Source organism: Danio aesculapii, chromosome 15, assembly GCF_903798145.1.
Source record: "Danio aesculapii chromosome 15, fDanAes4.1, whole genome shotgun sequence".
NCBI classification, from domain to species: domain Eukaryota; kingdom Metazoa; phylum Chordata; class Actinopteri; order Cypriniformes; family Danionidae; genus Danio; species Danio aesculapii.
The window spans coordinates 29,986,503-30,010,578 of NC_079449.1; the positions used below are offsets into that span (position 1 = coordinate 29,986,503).

The window sequence follows — 24,076 nt, forward strand, 5'->3', positions numbered from 1 at the left end:
GCGTTGGGTCTTCACTGGACCATCTGGTATTTCTGTGCAGAGTTTGCATGTTCTCCTCGTGTCCGCGTGGGTTTCCCTCGGGTTCCCTGGTTTCCTCCCACCATCCAAATGTGCTCTATATTATAGATAAAATAAGCCTAAATCTTTTTTCTAATGTCTTACTCTCAGGAAGTTCACCTTAGCGGGGGAGTTTCAGATCGACCTGAGCTCAATCTCCCCTCGCCCTGTGAAAGGAGGGAGCCCTGGGCTCGAGGATCCCTTGAGCTCAGGGCTCTCTCCTGGGACAACACGCCAAACAAGCTATGTATAATTCGTGAGCTAAGTGTGAACTCTTGAAATGTTAGTTAGTTGAATTTAAAATTTTATTCGAATTTGATTGAACTTATTAAAAATATGTTAAGATAGCATTTAAAACTTGTCATGACTTTTTGTCATATTATTTTCACAGTGTGGTTTACTTAAAATATCAAGTAGCGCAACTGTTGATGATATTAATATTACCATTCATATTAAATAAATCAGTGGTTTAGAATGATTTGTGAAGAATCACGTGACACTGAAGTCTAAAGTAATGATGCTGATAAAGAATAATTCAGCTTTTAATCACAGGAATAAATGACCATAAAACTGTTATTTTATTGTGACAACATTTAAAGGAATAGTTCACCCCAAAGAAAATGAAAATACCTCATCATTTACTCTCCCTCATGTGGATTAAAACCTTTAGGAGATTCTTTCTTCTGTTGAACAGATTTTTTTTTGATATTTCCATAAAATACTATAGAAGTCTAAAGGTCCCACCAACCTACATTTTCCAAAATATCTTATTTTATGTGCACCGAAGAGCTTTGAACAAGTGAAGGGTGATTAAATGATGGCACACTTTGCATTTTTGGGTGAACTCTTCCTTTAACAGTAATGCATTTTGACAAAGACACTGTGTGAACTCCTGACATCTCCACTGAGCTTTACTGAAACTTTCACTTTCATAGTTTATAATCAACACCTCATGCATTGGAGAATGCCCTCATGGTATCACCAAAAACATGGTGCGATCCTCACATTTCATTTCCAAGTTGTGCTCAAATAAGCTGCCAACTTCCAGATTTGCTCAACGCGCACCTGCGATTTGTTCTTCATTCATATTGTAATCATCACAGCCTCATTGTGTTCATTTGAGAGATCAGAGCAGACCCGAGGCTCTCGCTACCTGATGTAATCACAATCATCATCATCATGTAACAATATCAACAATAACCTGAACAGTTCATTTACATAAGCAGCTTGTTCGTTTTGTTCTGGGACTTTATCAGGCTTGAAAAATATCATTCAAGCACTCGTCATTAGCCTAAGGCTCCAGTTTATACTAAGATATTAACTTTAATTAGTAGCAATTAGACGGCGTTGCAGAATAAAAGGCATTGATCATAACTGTTTATCCCGCTCGGGTCTCGAGGGATGTAGTTAGCCAAATGAAAGCTGCAAGACTAGCAGACTCAGCCTGCTGTCATCATAACAACCCTGCTAGGCTTTGGCTTTTTTTCTGATGCTCTTGCAAAATGACTTGCGCTTTTCAGTGTTTTTTTTTTTCGTTGTTGCAAGCACAGTACAGTATAGAGACACGTTGTTGTGCTCAAGTGCACTAGCACCAGCAGGCCATTTGTTTCAGACAGCGTTCGATTTTTTTTACTCTTGTGTGTGTTTTGTCTGGTGATTATCTGTGTTCTAGCATGTCAGATGAATTTCTTGTCCATTGCATCATGTTATGAAGCATGTGCACGCTCAGCCTCCGCGTAAAGTGGTGTGAGAACTTCAGTCACTCTTTTTTTTTTTTACTGTGACAAAGTGTTAACATGATGTGCTTATCTGTGTGGTCTGGAGTTTTCAGTGTAGACCTAGAAATAAAGTGGTCCTGTGCTCTACAATATTGGAAAGGAATTGGATGTTATTTTATTGCTGCATTTTTGTTATTTTATTTTATGTTATTGTGTTGTTATTAATTGCATAACATTGCTTCAATGTTAATAAACTGTTTTTAATAAGATTATTTTATTTAATCTGTGGTTTTTAAGTATACAGTGCATCTGGAAAGTAATTATAGCGCTTCACTTTTTCCACATTTTTTTATGTTACAGCCTTATTCCAAAATGGATTAAGTTCATTTATTTCCTCAAAATTCTACACACAATACCCCATAATGACAATGTGAAAAAAGATTTTTTGAAATTGTTGTAAATTTATTAAAAAAACAAAACTGAAAAATCACATGTACATAAGTATTCACAGTCTTTGCTCAATACTTTGTTGATGCACCTTTGGCAGCAATTACAGCCTCAAGTCTTTTTGAATATGATGCCACAAGCTTGGCACACCTGTCTTTGGGAATTTTTGCCCATTCCTCTTTGCAGAACCTCTCAAGCTCTACCAGATTGGATGGTAGGTGATGGTTTACAGCCATTTTTCAGATCTCTCCAGAGTTGTTCAATAAGATTTAGGTCTGGGCTCTGGCTGAACCACTCAAGGACATTCACAGAGTTGTTGTGAAGCCACTCCATTGATATTTTGGTGGTGTGCTTTGAGTCATTGTCCTGTTAGAAGATGAACCGTGGCCCCAGTGTGAGGTCAAGAGCACTCTGAAGCAGGTTTTCATTCAGGATGTCTCTGTACATTGCTGCATTCAACTTTCCCTCTATCCTGACTAGTCTTCCAGTTCCTGCTGCTGAAAAACATCCCCATAGCATGATGCTGCCACCACCATGCTTCACTGTAGGGATGGTATTAGCCTGGTGATGAGCGGTGCATGGTTTTCTCCAAACGTAACCCCTGCCATCCACTTCAAAGAGTTTAATTTTAGTCTCATCAGATCAGAGCAATTTCTTATGGTCTGAGAGTCCTTCAGATGCCTTTTGGCAAATTCCAGCCGGGAAGTGGTTTCCGTCTGGACACTCTACCATACAGGCCTGATTGGTGGATTGCTGCACAGATGGTTGTCCTTCTGTAAGGTTCTCCTCTCTCCACAGAAGAACACTCGAGCTCAGACAGAGTGACCATCGGGTTATTGATCACCTCCCTGACTAAGGCCCTTCTCTCCTGATCACGCAGCTTAGATGGCCGGCCAGCTCTAGGAAGAGTCCTGGTGGTTTCAAACATCTTCCACTTACAGATGATGGACGCCACTGTGCTCATTGGAACTTTCAGAGAAGCAGATATTTTTTCTGTAACCTTCCCCAGCCTTGTGCTTCTAGACAATCATGTCTCGGAGATCTACAGACAATTCCTTTGTCTTCATGCTTGGTTTGTGCTTTGACATGCACTGTCAACTCTGAGACCTTATATAGACAGGTGATTGCTTTTTGTTCAATCAATTGAATTTACCACAGGTGAACTCCAATTAAGCTGCTGAATCATCTCAAGAATGATCAGTGGAAACATAATGTACCTGAGCTCAATTTAGAGCTTCACAGCAAAGGCTGTGAAAACTTATGTACATGTGATTTTTCAGCTCTTTTATTTTTTTTAATGTTTGCAACATATTCAAAAAATCTTTTTCCACATTGCCATTATGGGATGTTGTGTGTAGAGTTTTGAGGAAATAAATTAATTTAATCCATTTTGGAATAAGGCTGTAACAAAAAAATTTTGAAAAAAGTGAATGCACTTCCAGATGCACTATAAATATTTAATCACTGTTAAAACAAACAGTCAATTTACTTGAGAAGCAAAATTACAGATAGGAAGTCTCAATTTATCCTCCCCAAATGTTGTGTAAAATTGCTTGAGAGGCATTATATGTGGTTTAACTGTTTTTTTTTCACTTAAGAAAATAATTACTTGCCTTTCTAAATCCCAATGCCTTTTTAATAAAGCAACAAGCATTTTTATATATTTATTTGTATTTTGATAGTATTTTAAGAGCTTTGAATGTGTACACTGATTTTAAATAACCACAATTAACCTCCAGCTTGAATAATGCTAAAATAAATATATATTCAGCTTCTTAATTTAATGTTTTATCTTTTACATTTTGTAATATGCCTCACCTTGTAACATTGCACGTTTAGCCCATAAGCTTAATAAGTAAACAAATGTTTATTTTAATTTTTTGTATATAATTATTGTGCAGTGCTTTCATTCTCAAAAACAGAGGACTCCTTCTAAAGGGCTGCTTTTGCCTCTTTGTGTTGTGTTTTGTCTGTGTTTTTTACAGGCCTCTTGGACACGGCCCGAACAGCACAAGGTAGAGATACTGTATATATGACTCCATAAACTAAATTATGAAGATAGCCTTCAACTCCATAAAACCTCTTTCCCATCAAATCAAATCTCTGAAATCTCATCTGATCCGTCAGCATGCCTGCTCTTTTACCTGAGTGCGAAACACTGTAGTTGTAGTGTTCACTTTCTACTTTCAGTGCATGCCTCTTTTTCATTCTCTCTAATCACAATAATAGTATAGAAAATTGTCATTGTTAATTTACCCCATGTGTCATTCCAAACCAGTAAATGACATGAGTCAAGTTTGTTCAGAATATAATGAAAACATGTTTCCATGTCCAAATCCAAGAGACTTTTGTCCCTCCATTGAAAGTCTGTTCACCCAAAAACTCTCTGGAAAAATCCAGATTATTCGTAGACAGAATAAAAGAGATGGATCAATAATATAGTGGTTTAATCCATGTTCTGAAGAGTTTGCTTGTTAAACAAATCTCTATTTACATATTGATAAGTGTACTATAAACAGAAACTCAATCATACTTTCTTGATGTGTTTGAGCAAACCTCATTGGTTCTTGATGCTCAAATGGGCTACAGACACACAACAACAAACCACATTGGTTCTTGCATCAGGTAAACAAGTTTGAGTTTTCATGATCAAATGTACTGTACATGCTGCAAACATTGACATGCATATTGTATGTTAGCCCTAAAGAACCCCTATTATGCACTAAAAAAGGTAATATTTTGGTTTTGGGAGTCTCCAACAACAGTCTGATTCGCATGCAAGGTCAAAAAACACTTTCGTTGTCTTATAATATGCATTTATGTTTACCTGATTTTACCTGATCCCAACGACTCCCATAAGATTCGTTCAGCGATTCATTTGTTCCCAAACCCCTCATTAGCGTGAGGCTAAACTGCGCTGATTGTTCCGATGACACAGTCTGTTGTGATTGTTTGACTGCGTTCAGCGTGAGACAAAGAGAAATGCCCACCATGGCTTATCAACAATATTGAAGTAGTCAGAGTGCAGAGTGTATGTGTGAGCCCAATGCAGAGTGCATTAAAGCAATGCAGTTTAACACCAGCATATTGCTCTATTTTTAACCGTTAGTAAAAACAGTGACACACATTCAGTCTTAATCCACACAGTGGCAAAAGCTCAACTATTTTTAAACTTGACCGCCACACGTGTGTAGGAACAGCTGGTGGTGGCCATAGCAGCGACCAACGGCAGTGGATTGTGAGCTCACAAGTGCATTTAAATCCGTAAACAAAGCGGCACGTCACATTTTCAACATGGTTTTAGACACAATATGAGAATATAAAGAGTTAACCAGATACAGTTCAAGTACGTACTTACTTACACTTGTGAAATGGAGTAAGAAACTGCTTCATGAACTTTGTACTTTAAAGTTCCAGTCAAGCTCTGACAAAGTCCCACACATCAATAGTCTTTTCTGATCAATCCATTAACAAACGACTGATGAATCCACTGTTGTAAGCATGTAGATTGCTGAAGCACTTGTCAGAAAATGACAGGAACACAGCACAAGGCTGGGGCTATAATGCTGAGGTACTTTTGCAAAAATAAACTTCAACCACTGACTCGTCACAGCCTCATCTTTGGGTAGGGAAAATAACACTTATATAACTTAATAATAACTAATATAATAACTTTCCCTCACACTTCGGAGCACAGTGTGTATGCAACTTGATTCAACCGGGATCTGCTACAGTCTTTGTCTTCCTCTTTTTCTTTGTACAGTGTTTGTGGGCAGGGCTGGGGGTTTAAATTTTGCTGGGTCTGTGCATGCAACAAGTGGGCGGGGCTTGAGTTCCGTATCGACATCACGCCAGCATGGCTAAAAATTTCTTACCCGACGATTCATTTGAACCACTCTGAGTCGATCTTTTATAGATGAATTCATAGGTTTAAACCCGGTGCACTTTCAGATTTAAGCCTTAGCTGGATATTTCACTTAGAGCTGTGTTACACACTACATGGAAGGTCATTTTCAAAAACCCATAATAGAGGCTCTTTAAAGTTATCTATAAGAAAGTATGCTCCAAAACAATGACAATTGTCATATTTAGAAGATACAGTTGAAGTCAGATTTATTAGCCCCCCTTTGAATTATTATTATTTTTTAAATATTTCCCAAATGATGTTTAGCAGAGCAAAGAAATTTTCACAGTATTTCTGATAATATTTTTTTTTCTGGAGAAAATCTTATTTGTTTTATTTTGGCTAGTTTTTAATTTTTAAACACCATTTTAAGGTCACAATTATTGGCGCCTTTAAGCTATATATTTTTTTCAGTTGTCTACAGAACAAACCATCGTTATACAATGACTTGCCTAATTACCCTAACCTGCCTAGTTAACCTAATTAACCTAGTTAAGCCTTTAAATGTCCCTTTAAGCTATATAGAAGCTTAAAGAATCTTGAAAAATATCTAGTCAAATGTTATTTACTGTCATCATGGCAAAGATAAAATAAATCAGTTATTAGAAATTAGTTATTAAAACTATTATGTTTAGAAATGTGTTGAAAAAATCTGCTCTCCATTAAACAGAAATTCTGGAAAAATAAACAATGGGGGCTATTAATTGGGGGGGGGGGTGCTCAGCTAATAATTCTGACTCCAATTGTATATTCGTTTAAAATGTATAGTCTTCCACTTTAACTACCAATTTTAATGGCATCAGTCTGCACTGCCGCTTCTTATCAGATTTTCTGTCTTCAGAATCTGAGGTGCCGTTTACCCCAGTGTGTTTTTGTTATAAAATGTATAGGTCTTGTTATGGTTATGCCTGGCGTCCATACTACTCATTTTGAAAAGGTCACATGTCTTGCATTTTAGGGTTAGATTAATGTTGATGGATGTCATTGTTCTGCAACAAAGTAAAAACACCAGTGTATATGAGGAGCATTTACTAAAACACTGTTTTAAACCCAAATGCACTAGTGTTTAATGCAACCTGAAGCCTACTGCCCCATACACTGTAAATAGATGTAAAAACTATGCCTAACTGGTTAACACATTTGTTATTTTCTATATTTCCTATATGGATGACACATTTAAATATATTTAAATATTGCAGGTGTGATCATACACTGGTCTCAAGATTCAGTTTAATTACGATTGTCATGTCGTCAGTTAGTGCTTCAATTCGATTTCACGATATGATGCATTGATGATTCACTGCATCCTCCAGTTTCAATTTTACTTCACATGTATACAGTTTTGTCAAAGCAGTCAGATAACTAAACCTTTAATTTTACCTGCTCAAAGAAAAAAAATAGGCTTGTTGACAGTATCAAACATTAAATAGGGCATAATGACATTGTAAGCATTGTATTCCGCTGCTCATTGAGTAGCTGAGATATGTGTTGACTCCCTCATCATAGTATGCTGCATCTTAACTGGTTATGGTCTGTTATTAAACCGACCTGAATGAATGAATGAATGAGTTAATTAATTAGTTAATTAATTTGGTGTATAATGTAAACCGCTGTAGTACACACACACAGTCAGCTCCAGCCTTGAATCACTATAGCACAAAGTGGATTATAAGCCCAAATTCGTGCAGACCACAAATGATATTGGATTAATTTTAATGATATTCTGTAAAATGATATGGCAGAGGAAATGGTTTGCTCAACAGCTCAGCAGCTTTGACTGAGCTGTAATGCTATTGCTATTATATATATATATATATATATATATATATATATATATATATATAAAAACTGTGAAAAAGTGCTCAATTGGTGCTGCTCTGTCTTCCTTTTTTTTCTGTAGAAATTGTAGAAATTATGCAAACACACCAACAGTATAATGTTGTAATTGGGTTTGTTCCTTGTAAATTCAGCACTATGAAAGAGGACAATAGCTGAGCACTGTCGCATCCTGCCTTGTTCTTGTCAGAGACTGGGCAACATATCAGCAATGATAATGACACAGCACATAATTTAATATCAGTGCCAAGCCTGTTGATATAAAGGAGATTCAATGCGGCACACTTTAATAACACTTTCCCTCAAATTCATGAAAATAGCTGGAAATGTAGAGCCTAAATGATTTCTTTTGTTTGGTTAAAGGGATACTTCATTCAAAAAAGAAAATCACCTCATCTTTTATTCTCTCTGTGGTTTTAAAGCTTTTTGACTTTCTGATTTCTGTTGAACACGAAAGGAAATATTTCAAAGAATGCTGGGTACTGGCACTCATAGACACCCAAAGACGAAAAATGACTATGAAAATACTATGGCAGTCAATGGGTGCCAACTACCTGCATTCTTCGTGATATAATAATATTTTGTGTTTAACAGAAGAAAGAAACACTGAAGGTTAAATAAATGATGGCTGAATTAGAATTTTTGGATGAACTATCAATTTAATTAAGATTGCATGCTGGATGACAAACTGTTTAGGACAACCCACAGGTATCCCACACTAGATGTGTCACGTTAAGTTCTAAGCAGCTGTCCAGAAGATGAGCGGCATACACTCATATAAAACAATATGTTTGAATTTTAAAGACATGGTGCAATGCGATGTGGAGCAGCAAATCTTGACTGCTGTGCAGCCCCCTTTAGTGTTTACTTGGAACACAAAGATCAGGTACATCAGATCTTGAAGGCAACGAAGTATGAAATGACATCTTGACAGCTGACGGTTCACCAGAAATGCCCAGGCTGGCTTACTGAAAGCAAGTAGTAGCTGTGCATACAGTAGAACCCATTCAAATACATTTATTTGTTGATGCTGGTGCTACACAATACATAAAATTGATCATAATTTTGGAACAATAACACAACCTATAAGTATTTTTATTTGTTATAATTGATCTATTACATGCACAGTCTAGTGTTAACGGTATGTTGTAGCAAGGATGTAAACAAGGATGTAAACAACGGGAAATGCTGCTTGGCATCGTTAACATTTTAGCTACAAATTCATATTTATCCGTCAAACCCCTGTAAACACACACACTCTTCACCAGTGCTGCAAAATCTCTCTTTGCGGCCGTTTTCCAGGCATTCTACATCTAAAATAACAAATACATAAAAATAATCAAAATATTGCAAATGTGCATATCGAAATATACGTATCACAATGATTTGCAATGAATAAGTTAAAAGTATTTTTGTGTGAGACTTTTCAACACATCAAGCAATGTAGTTACATGTCAATGCGCTTCCCTGAAACTAAGCAGAGTGGACATGCTGATTTTCTAGTCCAAAAATATGGACGGCTTTAGTGTGAATGCTGAAATATGAGCAATCAAGCCATATTCAGAAAGAAGTAAGACAGCAAAGAAGTAACTCTATTTTTTTTTTAAAGGAACACTTTTTTTGGAAATAGGCTTATTACCATGCCATTACTGTACCATGGCTGCAGAAGGTGCATTGATATTATGCAGCGCTGTTACCTAGTTACCTAGTTACCTGGGTACTATTTTCAGGTGCCATGTAATATCATTGTGCCAGCTGCAGCCATGGTAAAGTTTCTTGATTATCATATCAGAATGATATTATAGTTCCTAGCTATATCGCCCTAAAATACAAACTTTTAATTTTCCATTGGTTTTTGTACATAAAGTAACTACAGAAGAATCAGGCTTTAAATTTAGAATTTTATGAGCGAGATCAAAATGGTCTAATTCAATTCCATAATCCATGCTAAGCTAAGCTAAGCTAAAACCTCACCTACTTGGCGACTGGCTGAATAGATGCAAAAAATGGTAAAACTCAACTGTTTAACTTTACGGGCCCTATCATACATCTGCCGCAATAGGGCGCAAGACGTGTTTGATACGATTTGTTGCTATTTTCAGACCAGCGCAACACAAATTTTTACATTTTGTGCCACGTTGCTTAAAAAAATTGCTAAATTTGCTCCACTTTGTGGACTCATAGATGTGCTGGTCTAAAAAACAGATGTGTTAAGGTGCATTGTTGGTGCTTTGCTATTTTGAAGGAATGAAATATACTGCGCTATTGATCGACTGAAAGCTGGTCTAAAGTCCAGCTCAGAGCGTGTTAGTTATGCACCTATCCAGGTCCAAACCACTTATACAATGCTTAATACACACAGGATGTACAGCAATACACAAGTATCTTTACATATGAAAATAAATTAAGGATTAAAATGTTACAAAAATTATTATTTTCTACATAAATATAAAACCAATGCCTCCATGCCTTCTTCGTGTCGGGGGGCTTTTTTCAGTTTATTCATGACACTTTGCATTTGTATAAAGTAACTGTTATTAGCTTTATTATTTATTATTTGCGTATTTATATTTGTTTTAATAAAAACAAGTTTAGCTTTGTTCACCGGTTGGGTTTTGGAAACGTTTGGATCACCATATGGGGCATAAGAATAGGACGTGTGTTTGGATATAACTCAGTTTTCTGACCGCATTTCGTTATTATTGTTAATAACCCGTTAGCTAGAAATTCAAACTGAATTTAGAAATAGTTTTGAAACAAATCTTTGCGTTTCGCACAAACAAAATTAAAAATGTTGGCTAATGGATGTCTTCAGCGGAGTGTGTAACAAACAGGACTGACAACCACTCATCCAGCCAGCAGAGGGAGCCATTACCTGAATTCTGACTGCCAGTTCTTCGTTGGTTACTTCCTGTTTGGGGGCCATATTAACCTGGCCACACCAAACACTCAGTGCGAAGTATTGCTAGTATCTGCTGCCTTACCGAGCGGTTTCTCACTGTTTTGTTCTGCCGTTCTGTTATGACCTTTGAGCCTGTGTTTGTTGACTACTGATTTTTGGATTACTGTTTTTGCCTTGGTTGCCTTGGAGGACTTTCTGTTTGTTATTCTGAACTTGCATTCTTACCGACTCCGATTTAGCCTGGTGATTTGGATTTGTTTGCTGAGATCTATTAAACTTCTTGCATTTGGATCTAATCTGTTTCCATGTCGTCACCACCGCCATTGTCACAGAGTGTGCACAACACCGTTTCCTTACTCCACGAAAGTAAAGGAGTAAAGAGTAAAAGTAAAGTAAAGAGAAAGTACAGAGGCTGAATGGAGGAGGCTCGTTCTTTATACTCGCGCTGCAGATGGTCTGTTTAACTGTTTTCTTGCTAGTAAAACATTAAATTTTTCCTCTTGTAAAGTCCGCCATGTAAATAGCAAATGACGCAACACAACGCAACTGACTTGTAAAGGTAATGGGATTGGTTTAATGCACGTTATGCTCAAAACACAGCCATAATTCATTAAAAGAATAAGCACAACCACGTTAGACCATGCGTCAGGGTGCAAAGCGTACTTTTCCATCTTTAAAATAGCAAAAGTGGATTCGGACATGCCCTTAGTGCTTTTAAGACATGCGCTTTAGACTTTGCACCTAGATTGTTCAAATAGAGCCCTAGGTGTTTTCCTTCCGTGACAGATGATGTACTGTAACTACAGAAGAATCAAGATTTATATTTAGAATTTTTTGAGCAAGATTAAAATATAATCCATAATATAATCTAATCCAGTATGATTTATGATATGCAAAGCTAAGCTAAAAGTGACCCCGCCAGACCCAGAGATTGTGCCAAATGAATTCATAAATGGTAAAACCCAACTGTTTACCTCTTGGTGACTTGTAAAATAATCCTGATTTCCAAAAAAAGTGGGGGGAAAATGCAACTTAAATGGGCATGGTCAGCTGTGAGCAAAAGGTAGAGGAGTGAGCATGAAGGGGAGAAAGAGGAGAGCGAGCAACAACTGCCATCTGTCAGAGGCTCATACTGACTGACTAAACAACATCAGAGGCAACATGAGGAAATGTAAAATTTTTTATATTTTATATAAAGGGTGCTTATTTAAAAATTTAGACACTCTCATGTCTACAGTACTTTGAAGGGACAGAAAAGTCCTCAGGCGCTGGAAGATTTGAAAGTCATGTCTGTCAGCATTTGAGTGCTATGTCAATCAGAGGATCCCTCTAAGAGCAGAGATATGAATGATCTGCTGATGGATCAGCTGACAGAGAGAGGGGAGCGGCTTTCAAATGCTTCAGTGTCAGTTTAAGCGCTTCTAAACACTGATCATTAAAGCCAATCACAGTCATATATATGTTAAGTGCGTGAACACAATGGTCAATCAGCAGTGTTCAAGAATCCACTTAGCAGAGCTCAAAATTCTAAGGGAAATGTCCCTGTCGTCACATGTTTTAATTTCAGTGCAGACTTGTACACTCTACACTACTCTTATGGACACCTAACTAGTGGGCAGTCTCATAGCTTGACTAAATAATTTAGAACAGTGTCTTCTCAGGATAGAAATCTAAGTCTCATAAATACACTGACGCATCATTGTAGTACTTGTGATCTTATGGTATATCACCACCAGAGATGCCATCCCAATATAGATTTTAATCCCAGAACATAAAAATAGTGGAGCAATTTCAACATTAGCCAGTTGTTCCCTAAAATGAAAGCTAATGATTCTAACAACATAGGCTCTGAAAACGTACCCCCATATACATTTCTGGAGATCGCGAATTATGTTGCCAGAAGTACGTATGGCTGCATTTCATCTTTAAAACGAACACTATGGGGCGGTATAAAACCTTTCCTTTTTGCGCTAGCAGATGACCGATTACCTCTGCGTGAACGGCTTTCCTGCATTTCCCGTTTGTCCAGTTAGCTCACCGTGTACATTGCCAGACTTGAGACGTACTTGAGAGGAGTTGACCACGATGACGGGGTTTGAGTCTGGTGAAGAACGGTAAATAGTAAATAACAGGGTGAGAATGTGGAAAAATCTGAAAACGTGGTAAAAATCAGGCAAGGGCTTTTCGTTTTTTGGATTGCTTTTTAAAACTGTCGGTTGGGTTTAGGGGAAGTGGTTGGGCGAGTCAATCTGTGCTTTTGAAAACACCATTGGTTGGGTTTAGGGAAGGATGAGGGCAGGTCAGTCGATTGGTCAGTCAGTCAGTCAGCGGCCTCTGGGAGATTTATGCGAGAACAACAGGCGCAAATGGCACACCCGAGAGAAATTTGAGATTTTAAAAAAGCGTACACAGTGACCTCTGGTAGATTCACAAAAACAAAAACAAAAAAACATACAAAAAAATAAACATACCTCCTGAGGCGAATTTGGCACTCTCCAGAAATGTAAATAGAGGTATATTTTCAGAATGAGCCTGGCTTGAATTCTAATATTTCAATTGATATTCAACACATTATTCTGTAAAAATGAAAACCTCAGAAAATTTAGTTGACTTTCACGACCATTTACCGTGTTTTTGATGTTTTTAGGTTGATAAAACTATACCAGTTTAAGTAAGTGGTGGTGATATTTATTAGATTGTTTTGTGCTTATTTACATTGATAAAATGTCTATTTGTTTAATGCAATAGTAAAACATGGCTGTTAACTTTCAGAAGTTTCAGATTTCTTTTCCCTGAAATAATAAGATACATATGTTTTATAAATATAAAATTATCATTAATGCATTTCAAATATTGCATTATTTAGCATGCTATTGCGTATGGCATGTTTCCTCAGTATTGCACTGCCTTCATTTATGATAGTTTTGAGCTTTAGATAAATGGACTTTCAGTGGTGGAACAGAAATCTCCCAGATTTGAGTAAATATATATATATATATATATATATATATATATATATATATATATATATATATATATATATATAGTGTTCTGGAGATTTCTTATGGCTTTGAAATGACATAAGGGTGAGAAAACGATGGCAGAATGTTTGTTCAGTGGTGAACTACACCTTAAAGTATTTATGACTCTGTTTTATTCCATTATGTCATCATAAGGCTGCATTTTCATGCTTTCATCCTTTCTGTTGTCTGATTATTTAATATTTCTCCCCCAAAGGTGTTATCGTGATGTGATGGATTTTTCCTTTAAGCAGTTAATGTTGCACAAAATGCTTTTGTTGTTGTTGTTGTTGTTCAAGCCGAGACTTTTCCTTTTCTCGCTCTGACTAAAATAGACAATTGAGGAAAGCACCTCCATCCAAGCTTTGCAGAAGGCTGCCGTGCATTATTAAAAAGCCCTTTCTGCTGAAAACTATGGCTCTGAAACTTTAATGATATAGCATTCTCACGTTGCAAATGAATAAATAGGGCCTTATCTGAAAAGAATGGGAGATAAAGCCAATTGAAAGGCTGAGATTGATTGATACGGCCCTCAGTCTGACCCCGGTGCCACACAGTAACCAGAGTCCAGTGACAAGCGCACGTCCTGGGACATAGGGGGTCACAATCTGGCCATCTGACCACACAGACTGAGAAAAACTGTGGGAAAGAGAGCCGGAAGTGGCCTCCCATTAGGAGGTTATTCAATTAGCCCAGTCAGCTCTGCTGGGTGGCTGTAGGGTGGTTTTTTGGATGAAAAGGCTGCCATTATGTAAGTGTGACTCAGTCCTGGGACAACACCGGCATAATTATTGTCTCTGACACGACGCTTCTGCCGAGTTCATTTGTGCGAGGGGCAACGGCTGACCACAAATCTAGAGAGAGAGTTTTTTCTTTTTTCAATTCCGAGTGGAGTGGAGAATACTAATGTTGTGCTTGATGAAGTCTTCCAAACTTCAATGCATTTCCTGTCCTCATTACTGTCCTGTATGTGAGTGTGTGTGTGTGTGAATGTGCGAAAGAAAAAGAGAAAGCGACTTCATTTCAGCCATTCTGAACTCTTTTCAGCTCAAGTATGCAGTTTAATGCACTGCAAATAGTCTTTTATTTGAGTAGCTTTAACGAATCGCTCATTGCTCTCTCTCTTTCTTTTTTTAATCTGTTTTTGTTTCACCACGCACTAGATCTCTGCACACTTTGCTGTTCAGTCTTACACCCACAATACACCTGGGGTGTCAAACTAATTAAACGCCAAAGATTGGACTATATATCGCCTTATATTATTTAAAGCTGGTCAGCGCATCTTACTGTATATTAGTGATATTATCACAGTATCTTGGATGGCAACACAGTTCTACGAGGATATAAACTTTACTCATGTCTCACGACTATAAACACCCCTGTGCACTCTCTGAGAAGAGCATTGCAGTTTTATATTTACAGTGTGTTTGATAGCACTGAATATTGTGGCCAATGAGGACATGGACACCAATAATACAAATTTAATACGATTAAGACAATACTCTGATTAAGAGTCTACCATGTACACAGCGATTTTTTATTAATTTAATCTGATTAAGGTCATAATAACTAAACTAAATAATATTAACTAATACTAAATAATAATAACTAAGCACAAACTAAACAGAAATCAAATTAAGACACGTGGACTGTGCCAATTTTAGTTGTAGTTTTATTGAGGTGCAGTACAGACATGTAAACACCGCAATCAAACTATTACCATCGTGTTGGATTTTTGCCGCATTTTGCGACAGAATAGTCTGTGCACACATCTGTTTGACACTATTCTCTGAACCTACCAAGTCAGTGAAGGACCACGGGCAGCTGCATCGTGAAAGGCAGAGGTTTTTTCACGTGTGGTATCAAATTCTGTTAAAACAACACTCTTCCAGCAGTTCACATATTTAGTTTGTCACAGGGGGCATGCATGAAATGTTCCTGAATGAAACTGAAAGTGACAACCTGCAGTTAAAGTCGACAAATTCAAAATGAAACACTCAAAATGACATGAAACTCTAGAGGAAATGTGGATAGCGTGGTGATGCAATGAGGTTAATCGAATTATATGCTATAACATGTAAAACGGGGTCAGGAAAGGAACAATCAAAAGCAATTCATGTGAACACCTTATGCAGATTAAGGCAAATAATTTGATTACTGATGTCTGTGTAAATGTAGTCATTGAAGACTCAAGATCAGGGATGGGAAAACTCGATCGTGGAGGGCCGGTGTCCCTGCATAATTTTGCACCAACCCTAATCAAACACACCTGCTTGTAGCTTTCTAGTGATCTTGAAGACACTAATTAGGGTGTTCAGGTGTGTTTGATTAGTGTTGGAGCAAAACTCTGCAGGGACACTGGCCCTCGAGGATCGAGTTTGCCCATGCCTGATCTAGATCAAACGTTTTTTATTTATTTTTTGCCATAAGCTACGCTCTAGACTTCTGTTGTGTACTACACTTTTATGAATTGTTTCATTGTGACTGATAATATGTAAAATAATGTAAATATGATATTTATTATGCAGTTTAAACAACTTATCATTTAAATGTATTTTCTCTAGATAACTATAGTATTTACTGCTTTTTTTGTATAGTAAAAAGCAGTAAATACACTGTAAATACACATTTGTTAAGTTTACTGAGTTGAATTGCACAAACTCATTGCCTTAAGTGATTTTTACTTATTTGCATTAAGTATTTATTCCTTATTTTTATATTAAAAATATTCCTTGACATATAGTTACATTTAGTTAGACCATTTACGTTTTGTTGATCTGTATTCTACAGTTTTATCAATTTATTTTTACTGAAATCTCTGAATTCTTACACTAAATCATGTCTCCCTGTTTTAATTCTGAGCAAAAAAACAAAAACAAAACACAATAAAACTTAATTCTTTTACATTTATTTTCCAGTCTGAAATAAAGCATGCTGGACCTAGAAATCTGCATAGTTGAGTTCACTCATTCAGTTTAAGTTCAGCCTAATACAATCAAATTTTAAACTGAATTTTGATGAAAGTTGTTTATATTACAAGGAACTTTTATTAAAATTAAGTCAAATAAACGTATTTCATTTAATTAATTGCACTGCTGCATTTTACAGTGTAGACACGATACACTCAAAAAGATTTTTGCTGCTTCTTCAAACTACTTATTTAAAATGAGCTGAAACAAGGCAAGGCAAGTTTATTTATATAGCACATTTCATATACAATGTAATTCAAAGTGCTTTAGATAAACAAGAATAAAAGAAACAAGAACATAAAAACAACAAAGACTAAAAGTGATTAAACAGATTAAAATGTGTTAAAACAGGTTATAAAAGAATGAAAAAGAAAAGAAAGACATAATAGTGTGATCTGTCGGATGCAGCACTCGGCTCATTGGGTAAAGACACAGCTAAACAGATGTGTTTCAAGTCTTGATTTGATTGTACCTGATGTTGGAGCACATCTGATCATTTCTGAAAGCTGATTCCAGCAGTGGGTGGCAGGGTAGCTGAGAAGACATGTCTGATGGTTTTCTGGTTCTGGTCAACACAATTCTTGAGATTTTTTTGGGGACAACTTAATTGTTTTATGTTCAATCCACTTAATCGTTAATAGTTAACGTAATGGATTTGTGTTGGGACAACATGAATGATTTGTGTGGAATAGTGTACTAGCTGGATGTCTTTTTAAAAAGCTTATTTTTATAATATATGAAAATGTTATATATAATTTCAATAACATATTATAGCCAAACTAAAAGACATGCATGAAATACTGTGAAAATTGATTTGCTCTATTTAACAACACTTCAAATAAAATAAATAAATAAAAAAACTTTAAAATATATGTATTTTTTCCTCGAATGGTAGTGTAGAGAGACTCTGTATAATCTACAACAACCTTCCAAGTATGCATAAAGCATTTTTTCTTCTTTTTCATTTTGTCAAATCATCCCAGGGGCCGGATTATACTCCTCCGCAGGCTCCATCCACCCCACGGGCTTTGCTTTTGACACCCCTGCCTTATGCAAATTGCACAGTCATTGTGGAAACGTTGGTTATAGATGCCACTCATCTTCATAAGCTCCACAAGGTTAAGCTGAACAGCAAGCTAAAAGAAAATGCAAGCATGGCAGGTTAAGATCTATGCTTGTCTTTAAAATGAGCACTGGGACATTGTAAAATGGTCCACGCCAGCTGAGATCATGTGACGTAGCTTTTGATGAAGTAACAGCGGTGAAGAAATGGCTTCCCCTGCCTTATGGTCTGCATTATTGATGTTCCTCGTCACATCTTCACTCCAAAGATCCAGCACATAAAAGACACTTATTTATATCCGCTGTTCACCAAACCTGCTTTTGATGGGATTTGCTTCTCTGATATTGCCTGTTTCGGTCTACACATACTTAAAAATGAAGAATTGTTCAAATGGCCATTTTTCTCTCCTGAGTTTAACTGTTTTTTTCTTCTTCTCTCTCCCTCTCTTCCTGTTTTTGCATAGAAGTTGAATTATTTGGAAACTGTATTTTACATTTAGTCATAGAATGATGATTGCAAATCTGTGTAAATATATATTTATTCAGTTTTGATATTCATTTTAGTAATATTTTGGAATAATATGCTAAAGTTTAGATGATTTATGACAATACAATTTTGAAAGTTTTTTTTTTCTTTTGTTATATATATATATATATATATATATATATATATATATATATATATATATATATATATATATATATATAGTATATATACACAGTATATATAGTGCTCAGCATACCTGAGTACACCCCATTTTGAAAATTGATATTTTTATTCATTTCTCAGTGAATATAGGCAATATATTCTTTTGCATTTAAACAAAACAGATTTATTAAGCATATATATTTATTAAAATAATATTTTAGTCACCAAACATATTTAGAAATTAAAAAATAATACAATGAAATTAAAGCAAAAAGCATAAATTGTTTATATATATATATATATATATATATATATATATATATATATATATATATATATATATATATATATATATATATATATATATATATATATATATATAAATAATTATATATAATCAATATATATATTAAAAATTGGGCAGCACTGTGACACAGTGGGTAGCACAATCGCCTAACAGCAAGAAGGTCACTTATTTGAGCTCTGGCTGGGTCAGTTGGCGGTTCTCTGTGGAGTTTGCATGTTCTCTCCATGTTTGTGTGGGTTTCCTCCGGGTTCTCCGGTTTCCCCCACAAGTCCAAAGACATGTGGTACAGGTGAACTGGGTAAGCTAAATTGTCAGTAGTGTGTGTGTATGGGGGTTTCCCAGTGATGAGTTAGGGCTGGAAGGTCTTCCGCTGTGTGAAACATATGCTGGATAAGTTGGGGGTTCATTCCGCTGTGGCGACCCCAGATTAATAAAGGGACCAAGCTGAAAAGAAAATTAATGAATCAATATATATATATATATAAATATATAATTTATTTATTTATTATTTCATGCATTATGTTTTAGTACTTTTACTCTCAAAATTGCTCTTCGTAAATCCACAATTTGTTTTTTTTTTTTGTTTGTTTGTTTGTTTTTTATAAAATTCTAAAAAGAAATAGCAAAAACATTTGGTCTGGCCTTAATTTGATCATGACTATAAAATTCTGCCATCATTTATTTATTTATTTATCTTGAATTGTATTCAAATGTTTATGATTCTTTATTTTGAAAATTCTAAGGAAATTATCCAAGTGCTCGTCTGTGAAATAAAAGCATTTGGTGACCAGAACAAGTAACAATCCATACCAGTTAGTTTATTGTTTGATTTTTTGCTTTATTTATTTATTTATTCATTCATTCATTCATTCATTCATTCATTCATTCAATCAATCAATCAATCAATCAATCATTCATTGTTCACTTTTTTTTATTAATTTTATTTTATTTTAAAGTAACAAATATTATGTTATTATTTGGCTTTTATGGATTGGCTTTAGCTTTATATAAATATTATAACCTTGGTTTACACATCTACAGGCCTGTTATGATCTCAGATTAGCTGATTATTAATTCTATTATTTAATTGGCTTTGTTGCATTATTTATACACATATAAATAGGCCCATATCTTAAATGTTGCAAAAAAATATATAATTGAAAAGTTTAAAAGTGTAAAAAAAAAAAAGAGCATAAACTTTGTATTCTTGACAGCAGCTTTTTTTATTTAATTTTTCTTCATTTCTCCACTCCTCGTTCTATTCCATTAGCTGTACAATTTTTAACGACCAAAGATCTTTGGGATGACAAGAACGCAGTAAAAGTTGAGCATTTTTCAACTTTTTTGACATTAATCCTTCCATATATGCAAAATTTCCCTTATGTGAAATGTACATTCCAGAGCCATCATAAATAATTGGCCTGAGATCAAATAACCACAATCAGACTTTAACAATGACTGTCCTATGCATCTCTTCTAGTCTTATGGTGCTTTTTTTTGGAGTTTGACAGCCTGTGTTGCTAAAAAAAAAACAAGAAAGGTTTATAACAACATGAGTGCCATTAGCCGGTGACAGATTTTTCGTTTTTGGGACACTATTTTATTTAATGGCTGAAGGGAAAAAAACAGCATGAATTTTTCAGTGAATTTATCCCTCTTGTGTCTGTGTTTAGGGTCCTGATGGTGAAGTGATGGTCCGCAGTGATGCCCGCGTGTCGTCCCTCACCCTGAAGTATCCTCAGTACACAGATGCCGGACAGTATCTCTGCACCGCCCGCAATGCCATTGGAGAAACAGTTCAACCCGTCAGTCTGGAAGTGCGCTGTGAGTCTATAGTATCCGTAGCTTCATTAGCTTCCATCAGTCACACGTACTGTTGGAGACCACACTGATATGCCTCAGAGGCTTATGTTTAATTCACAGCATCACTGAGGCTCTGCTGCCGTTCACAGCGCATATGGCAACTCAGTAGAGATATTGGTAGTTAATGTATTAAAACTACAGCCACCCCCAAACATTATCAGCCCCTCCTCCACAACGGGACGCCAATGAGATGGAGAAAGACTCCCTGTAGACTTCAATCACACTGTGTCCTAAACAAGAGCAACGTGACTAGGGTTTTGTGTCCATAATTGAGTTTGAAAATCCTGCACAACATCGAGGGATGTCAACGTTGAGGGAGTGTGTTTAAAATGAATGATTGACTTTTTAAATGACAGATTAAATTAGTCAAAATTATTAGCCCCCCTGTGAATTAATTTTTTTCAAATATTTCCTATATGATGTTTAACAGAGCAAGACATTTTTCACAGTATTTCCGATATTTTTTTTTTTCTGGGGAAAGACTTATTTGTTTTATTTTGGCTAGAATAAAAGCAGTTTTTAATTAAAAAAAAAACATCTATAGGTCAATATTATTAGCCCCCTTAAGCAATATTTTTTTCGATTGTCTACAGAACAAACCATTGATTTACTATGACTTGCCTAAATACCCTAACTTGCCTAATTAACCTTATTAAGCCTGTAAATGTCACTTTAAGCTAAATAGTAATATTTTGAAAAATGTCTAGTAAACTATTATCTCCTGTCAAGATTGTAAAGATAAAAGAAATGAGTTATTAGAAATTAGTTATTAAAAATGTTTTGTTTAGAAATGTGTTGAAAAGTATTTCTGTTAAGCAGAAATTGGGGTCAAAAATATACAGTGGGCTAAAAATTCCAACCCAGGCTCATTCTGAGAACGTAGTCCCGGGGAAGTTTCTGGAGACTTCGAAATACGTAGCCGGGGGTACGTACGGCTGCATTTCATTTTTTTAAGCGAACGCTGCGGGGCGGTGTGACGCCGTTCCCTTCGGCGCTTGCCGGCCGGCTAGCCGGCCGCTCGCCTCCGTGTGGAGGACTTTCCCGCTGCAACCAGTTTGTCCGGTTAGCTCTTCGTGTACTCTGGCGGACTCGAGGCGCAGAGAGGGACTGACCACGATGACGACGACGACCGGGTTCGAGTCCGGGGTAGAGCGGTTTCAGAAATCAAAACAAAAACAAAATCCAAAAAATGAAGCGAACAAGTTCGTTACAGGGTGAGAATGTGGTCGAAATCCGAAAACGTGGTAAAAATCAGACGAGGGCGTTTCTTTTTCTGGACGGCTTTTGTGAATTGTCGTTGGTTGGGTTTAGGGACGGAGGAGGGTGGGTCAGCCGATTGGCCGGTCGCACGGTCAATCATCCTGGCAGACAGGCGGAAGGTCGTTCGACAGCGGCCTCTAGCGGGCGAGAACGGCGCGGGGAAAAGCGCGCACAGCGGCCTCTCGCGGATTCGCGAAAACAAAAACTGCAATAATACGTACCTCCCGGGACGTATTTCGCGGTCTCCAGAAACGTCCCCGGGACTACATTCTCAGAATGAGCCTGAGTTGCAAAATTCAGGAGGGCTAATAACTGTGACTTCAACTGTACACTACCTGAAAAAGTATTGTCGTCGATCCCAGTTATAAGAGCAACAAATAAATAACGACTTGACTTCTTGTTGATCATATGCAAAAGTGGCAGAAGGTAGATTTTTCCGATGAATCATCTGTTGAACTGCATCCCAATGAACACAAATACTGCAGAAGACCTATTTGAATCCATATAGACCCAAAATTCTGAGAAATCAGTCAAGTTTGGTGAAGGGAAAATCATGGTTTGGGGTTACATTCAGTATGGGATATGCAAGAGCTCTGCAGAGTGTACATAAACAACAGGTACATTACACATCAACTAAAATTTAAAATATGAGATCATAGTGGACCACCCCTTTAAAGAGTTCATTTATTAGTCGTTTAATAACCATGAAATATATTTTTTGTTGTTGTTGGTTTGTTGTTTTGTTGTGTAAGAGTAATGTAAAGGAAAATGAGGCTATTATTGGAAAAAAGTTTAGTCTATTCATTGCACATTCATTAGAGTGAAGTAGAAAAAAACAGTTTTTATGTTTGTTTGGGTCAAATGGAGTGCACAGTAGCAATATCCAATTAAAGTCTACCTGCACAGACAAATTCTAGACAAAATTCGCACCTATTTACTACCTACAACTCAAATATTGCTGTAGCATCAAAAATGGAGCGCTCCCTTTCCCTCAGTGTTTTAATTGCAATCGATAGCAAGTAAAAAATTGCCGCCCGTTTTCACTCTCATTGTGTTTCCCCCCACTGCGCCTGTTTGTATTTGTTTTCACATTAGCGGCGGCGTATGCTGTGCAAATACCAGCCTCCCTCCTCGCATGTTTTGTGCATTTGTACCAGCCGTGTATTGCTGTGATGGGACTAATGACATCTGAAGCTCTGATGAATGTGAGAACAGTATCTCAGCGGGCCGCGGGCTCTTCGCATGCAGTCTGTGAGGGAACGCGGGCCCAATCGCCTACATCCTCATGCTATTCAGGGACACCGCTGCTCAGAGGAGGAGCTTGTTGAAGCCAATGAAGCGTGATTGGCTTTCATGTGCAGCCGTGAGCAGATGTGTTCAGCATCTCTCTGTTTTCAGCACTCTGTGTTTAAGCCCTGGACATTTTGATCTTTAACCACCACATCCTCCGAATAAAGGCATCAAGGATAATTAGAAGGGAGGCTTTGGTCTCCCTTAGCGGATGGAGGTAGATGAAGGGTCAGCGCTGCCAACAGGTTTGTTTGTTTTGAGTTGTATATGCTTTGCCTTTCATCACAGACGCCCCGAAAATCCTGGGCTCAGTAGCGGTGTACACGTGGGAGGGCAACCCGGCCAACATCAGCTGTGAAGTGCTGGCTCACCCCAGCGATGTGTCTATTACGTGGCTGCGAGACGGCTTCCAGCTGCCCAACGCTAACACCTCCAATATCAAGATCTACAACACGCCTTCCGCCAGCTACCTGGAGGTACAGCCCACACAGATGCCTGCCTGCCTGCCGGCCTGAAAACATAAACATTATCCATATACATGAACACAGAATTATAGAATTAGTCTGGTTATATTATATTATATTATATTATATTATATTATATTATATTATATTATATTATAGTAGGCGGTTCATTCCGCTGTGGTAACCCCTGATTTATAAAAGATAGTAAGCCGAAAAGAAAATGAATCAATGAATATTATATTATATTTTACACTCACTGGCCACTTTATTAGGTACACCTTACTAGTACTGCGTTGGACCACCTTTTGACTTCTAAACTGCCTTAATC

General features: G+C 36.8%; 1 protein-coding gene across 2 annotated transcripts in view; it reads left to right on the forward strand.

The window, feature by feature from the left end:
• Positions 1-24,076, forward strand: part of ncam1b (neural cell adhesion molecule 1b) — a 209,967-nt gene that overhangs the window by 127,128 nt on the left and 58,763 nt on the right. For both annotated transcript variants that reach the window (XM_056473245.1, XM_056473244.1), the window contains 3 exons: positions 4,208-4,237; positions 20,545-20,695; positions 23,573-23,760. In XM_056473245.1, the coding sequence (XP_056329220.1) occupies positions 4,208-4,237; positions 20,545-20,695; positions 23,573-23,760 (369 nt within the window). The remainder of the gene's footprint in view (positions 1-4,207; positions 4,238-20,544; positions 20,696-23,572; positions 23,761-24,076) is intronic.